Source organism: Archocentrus centrarchus, chromosome 23 (genome assembly GCF_007364275.1).
Source record: "Archocentrus centrarchus isolate MPI-CPG fArcCen1 chromosome 23, fArcCen1, whole genome shotgun sequence".
Lineage (NCBI taxonomy): Eukaryota > Metazoa > Chordata > Actinopteri > Cichliformes > Cichlidae > Archocentrus > Archocentrus centrarchus.
Genome location: NC_044368.1, coordinates 14,140,164 through 14,146,163, shown reverse-complemented (window position 1 = coordinate 14,146,163; position 6,000 = coordinate 14,140,164). Strand labels below are relative to the sequence as shown.

The window sequence follows — 6,000 nt, the reverse complement described above, 5'->3', positions numbered from 1 at the left end:
CTTCCTCCACAAGCAGGTATCCACGTGCCTCTGTGCGGATAGCCCGAGGAGCTCGCCAAAAGGTTCCCGTGCTGTCATTTTAGCAGCTGTTCTACTCATCGATATGCCAAGACAAGAGACTGTGTGTATGTGTGAGTGTGTAGAGGTGATTCTAAACTGACAGACTTTGGGGTTTCAATTATAGAACTGAAGTGCAAATTTTGACAGTTCTGCTGGAAAGAATATGCCCATGTGAGCGTTCTGGCGAATGAGCATGAGCGCGTTTGTTGTGCTTGTTTTTGATATACTTCACTGCATTTTTTCCTTGCCCTTGAGTGGTTTACACATGTTTGTCAGGTGGACCTTACATCCTTGCAGCAGCTTGATGTTCACATTACATTGGCACTTAGACACCCTGTTTCTGTCTCTCTCCAACAGGCCCTACTGAAGATGTGAGTTGTGGATTACACGCTTTACTCCCTAAATAGATCTCTTCAAATTCACAGACACATTTCTGCGCTACTGCTGTGTTTTTGTGATTTTTTTTTTTTTTTTTTTTTTTTTTGGTCTTGTCTTTTGGAATATGATTTCTTCATGGGGCTTGGTTAGCTCCATCTCTGGGGTCCTTTACCCCTCCTTTATTGATCAGTAGAAAGGCCCAACATTTATATTCCTCCAGAACTCTTGGTTTGGGAATACCTCCTCTCAGATCTCCTTTGTTAAGTTCTTTATTGATCATGGAACCACAGTGGAACTACCCCTTGTCTCCCTCCTTCATCTTCCTGCTCATGGCCACTTCTTGCACTTGGCTCCTTCCCATCACTTCCCCTCAGCGAATCCCCACAGACCCTCAGGCGGCACCAGAGTACGCCCACTCCATCCGACTAGATGGCGATATCATACTTGGCGGATTATTTCCAGTGCACGCAAGAGGGGACCGTGGCACGCCATGTGGTGAGCTGAAAAAGGAAAAGGGGATCCATCGCTTGGAGGCCATGATGTTTGCCATCGACCTGATCAACAAAGACCCCGAACTGCTGCCCAACATCACACTAGGGGCCCGGATCTTGGATACCTGCTCCAGGGACACGTACGCTCTGGAGCAGTCCCTGACGTTTGTACAGGCCTTGATAGAGAGGGATGGATCTGATGTCCGCTGCGCTAATGGAGACCCTCCAATCTTCACCAAGCCGGATAAAATCGTTGGAGTGATTGGAGCCGCGGCCAGCTCAGTGTCCATCATGGTGGCCAACATCCTGCGCCTGTTTAAGGTAAGGTTTGACCACGCTTGGTCAAGTCACTTTCTTCATTTGTGTTTCTTTTTTTCTCTTCTCCTTTAATGTCCTCTCTTTTTTGGATTTGTGTTCATATTTGTCTCACTAATACGAGTTGCGCAGGGGTTTGGCTACACCTCTTTCCAGCGCTGCAAGTTCAACGAGGCAGAAGAGAGAGAGAATTTTTGGAGTGTTTGGTTTTGCCTTTCAAAGCCTAAAGTGTGATTTTATCTCATGTTCAGATGTGTGCGTGTGTTTGTGTGTGTGCGAGTGAGCGAGAGAGATGTGTCAAGATGTGTCAAGTGATGCTTGTAAGAAAAGGGTTTTTGTGTGTGTGTGTGTGTGTGTGTGTGTGTGTGTGTGTGTGTGTGTGTGTGTGTGTGTGTGCGTGCATATGTTTCTGCTGTGCAGCTTAGATCATTCCTGGCTTGTGGTTTGAGCCAGATAAAAATGGCTGCCAAACACGGGTATCAATTACTGCTGAAATCTGTCAACAGACACTTCTTTCACTACAGTTTGTGTGCATACGTGTGTGAGCATGTGTGCTCTGTGTTGCCCATTTGGCCATAGCTTTGTGTTGCTGTGTTCTTTAGCACATGCGTGGGCCTAATTGAGCATCCTCATGAGTGCTCATGTGTATGCAGTGCAAGAGCGTGCCTCATCATTGTGCTGCTCATGTTTGTGTCCTTGCACCAGCTCTCATATCTCTGGTTGAGAATAGTTGTACCTCTCTCTCAGAGTGCAATTCTAAGAGTGTGCCGGTGAGTGTGTGTGTGTGTGTGTGTGAATGTGCTGCTGTTGTCATCATTAGCCGCGCAGGCCTGATGGATAGCTGTATGATTATGAAATATGAGTCCAGTAATGACGCCCATGGCATTTCACATCCACATCTATCCCACGCTCTTTCACTGTGTGTGTGTGTGTGTGTGTGTGTGTGTTCATGTGGCCACACATTTTTCACCTGCCTACTTTCAGAAATCTATACACTACGGGCGTGTGAAAACATACAGGATTGTGAGAGTGCGTATGTGTTATTGAATGCACTTGTTAACAACCAACTCGCGCTTTGAATGTAAGATTTGCATATTAAACAACAACAGCAACAACTAAACATGATTTATGCCAGGATCTGTCACAGCAACAGCGCTCGAACAGAGCCTTTCTGCCTCTGCGCTGTCTCATTCTCATTTGCCTAATACGATTTAGTGCTGCGCATGTGTCTTTGTGCATATGTTTCTATGCGCGTTGCACATCGGTATGTTTTGTGTGTGCCGGCGAATCTGCAACCAGTATGTTTGGTAAAGTGTGCCAGTGTGATTATTTGTGAGTATGTGGGAGTCTTTAAGCGTTTATCTGTACGTGTGTGATGATATCAACCGCACGCCCGTGGCGGTGGTATTATATGACACACGACTGTATCTTTCTCTGCATGGTTTAACATGAATAATGTACCATGGCTCGTAGTCTGAAAATAGTATGGAGAACACACACGTGCTCACACGCAAACATATGTCTTTTTAAATGGGCTAATCTGACAGTGCCAGTCACAGCTAGTCGCCCACTCAACACAGGGGGCTCAGAAAGCAAATACAGCAGAGAGGGAGAAAGAGTGTGTGTGTCTCCTAATCTAACAGCGGACAAAAGAGATTCAAACAACAGATTGTGTGAAAAAAAAAAAAAAAAATCCAAATCCTCAAGAAAACAGACCTTTTCTTTTTTTTCCTTATTTTTTTTAAAAACCAGGCTTAGCTGCAGAGGGAGCCACTCACTGACAGTCACAGCTGAGAGAAATCTAGATGAACAGCATGAAGTTATTGGAGCTTCTTGTGTTGCTTGTCGGTTTTTAAAAGCTCTTCGCACTATCTTTATGCCAGTTCTGCACTGTAGGGCGAGAGCTAAGAGGCAGAAGGATTGACATAAGAAATAATAAGATGAAACTTGTTCATCCACAAGGGAAAACCAGACTTTAAACCAGGCAATGGGATATTGGGACATAAATTACAATAGAATTTAGAATATAAAAAAAGAAAAGCAACTGAATTTCATCTAAACTATAAAAAGGAAACATATGGAATGATACTCAGGGTTCATTTGTTGATTTGTTTGGACTTCATTTCTGTATAGTATGGGAAAGGAAAAAAAAATATTGCTGGTATTGAAAGGCAGAAATTAGGATTATTTGTGCTGCAAACCAAGGCTTTAATTGTGATATTTACTGGAGGGAACAAACCTTCAATAAATATCTATATATACTATATTATAAAAATGAAGCTTATTCCTCTCCAGCCTTCCATACTTTGATAAAATAATATAAATTCAAAAAATTGTCCTGGAAAAGGCGAGCAGATGCCATTATCTGAAATAAAAGCAGATGCCATCATGATATAAACAAATTTTCATTATTACTGCTAGTTCTAGTTTTTCAGCACTTCTCCTGGTGGCTTGCTGTTTCCTAGCAGAAGCCATTGCTCAACGGCTGCAGGCATCAGCATCAAACACTATTCATCCATCTATCCATCCATTCTGTACCACTTATCCTGTTCAGGGTCGTGGGGTGGGGGGGGGGGGGGGGGGGGGGGGGGGGGGGGGGGTGCTGGAGCCTATCCCAGCTGTCACTGGGCAAGAGGCAGGGTACACCCTGTACAGGTCACCAGCCTCTCAAGTCAATTGAATTCAATTCAATTGACTTGAGAGGCTGAATTCAGTTGAATTCAGTTCAGTTCAATTCAATTCAATTCAGTTCAATTCAATTCAATTTTATTTATGTGGCACCAAATCACAAGAAACAGTCACCTCAAGGCGCTTTATGTTGTAAGGTAAAGACCCTACAATAATTAAAGAGAAAACTCAACAATCAAAATAACCTCCAATGAGAAAGTACTTGGTGACAGTGGGAAGGAAAAACAGGAAGAAGCCTCCGGCAGAACCAGGCTCAGGGAGGGACAGCCATCTGCTGTGACGGGTTGGGGCTGAGGGGAGCAAGACAGGACAAAAAACGTGCTTTGGAAGAGAGACAGAGATTAATAATAACTAATGCTTAAATGCAGAGTGGTGAATAAAAACAGAGTGAAAAGAGGTGAGTTAAAAACAAATATGCATCATGGGAACCCCTCAGCAGCCTAGGCCTTTTGCAGCATAACTGGGGGGGGTGGGTGTTCAGGGTCACCTGATCCAGCCCTAACTATAAGCTTGATCAAAGAGGGTGTCTGTCTCCTGAATCCAAACTGGGCGCTGGTTCCACAGAAGAGGGGCCTGAAAGCTGAAGGCTCTGCCTCCCATTCTACTCTAAAATATCCTAGGAACCACAAGTAAGCCAGCACTCTGAGAGTGTAGTGCTCAAGCTTCCTCACAGTGTTACTGGAGGCCAAGGTAATGCTATCCAAAGTAAGTGTCTAGTTAGATACCATGTTTCTAAGATTTATGGGGCTGAGTACAATAACTTCAGTGTTATCTGAATTTAGAAGCAGGAAATTAGAGGTCGTCCAGGCCTTTATGTCTTTAAGACATTCCTGAACTTTAACTGATTGGTGTGTTTTATCTTGCTTCATCTGCATAGCAATGAAAATGTATGCTTTCTAATAATACTGCCTAAGGGATGCATGTATAATGTAAATAGAATTAGTCCCAGCATAGAACCCTGTGGAACTCCATAATTAACCTTAATGTGTGAAGAAGACTCCCCTTTGAACAAATTGGAGTCTATTAGATATGATTAAAATCATTGCAGTGCAGTACCTTTAATACCTACAGCATGGTCTAACGTCTTCAATAAAATATTATGGTCAACAGTATCAAAAGCTGCACAGAGATGAGTCCACTGTCAGAGGCCATAAGAAGATCATTAACCTTCACTAATGAGGTTTCTGTACTGTGATGAATTCTGAAACTTGACTGAAACTCTTCAAATAAACATTCCTTTGCAGATGATCACTTAGCTGTTTTACAACTACTCTTTCAAGAATTTTTCAGAGAAAATGACTATGCCCTATTGTTCCTATCAGTTTAGGCAGTGATTATTGCAACACCATGTGGGGGCAGTCATTCATACATTCCTATGGTTAAGCACTTTGCCTAAGATTCACACACACATACTTGATAGATGCATCGGGGCAAATCAGTGTCTTGCCCAAGGAGTCTTGCAGAGGGCAGTCAGGGATTGCTGATTTTCTGATTAGCAAATGACCTGCTCTACCTCCTGAGCCACCACTGACCATGTCAATCCCCTTATGGTCACAGTGTACCCATCTTCTGCTCTGCTTCCAGCAGGATAGCGCACCGTGTCACAAAGCTCAAACCGTCTCCAACTGGTTTCTTGAACATCACGTGCACCTGATGAATTTGCAGCAACTATGTGATGCTGCCATGTCAACATGGACCAAAATCTCTGAGCATGTACCGTGTTGAATCAACAGTATACCGAATGCAAAAGTAAATCCAAACAGGTACTAGCAAGGGGAACATTTATTGCATATTCATATGCAATAAATGAAAAAAAAAGCAAACAAACTTTAGTACTGTATAACTGTACTTACTGAATACAGTGTTCTGGAACTAAAGCCTTCATACATATTATCTAGACCAGCAGTTTACACCCTCTAGGAGTTAGTACCCACAAACTGGGTCATGCAATGTGTCTTAGAGATGATTAATGGGATTGGAAGGCAATAAAAAGCACATCTTCTACACAAACTCTGCTTTCTGTTGTATCATGCAAATTGCTTGCCTATATGCTGTAGTTTTACCCCTG

At 43.1% G+C, this 6,000-nt stretch overlaps 1 protein-coding gene across 1 annotated transcript in view; it reads left to right on the top strand.

Annotated features, from left to right (window-relative positions):
* Nucleotides 1-640: 640 nt before the first annotated feature.
* Nucleotides 641-6,000, top strand: part of grm8a (glutamate receptor, metabotropic 8a) — a 266,173-nt gene continuing 260,813 nt past the window's right edge. Inside the window, exon 1 of the mRNA XM_030720317.1 lies at nucleotides 641-1,250. Within this exon, the coding sequence (XP_030576177.1) occupies nucleotides 717-1,250 (534 nt within the window). The 5' untranslated portion in view covers nucleotides 641-716. The remainder of the gene's footprint in view (nucleotides 1,251-6,000) is intronic.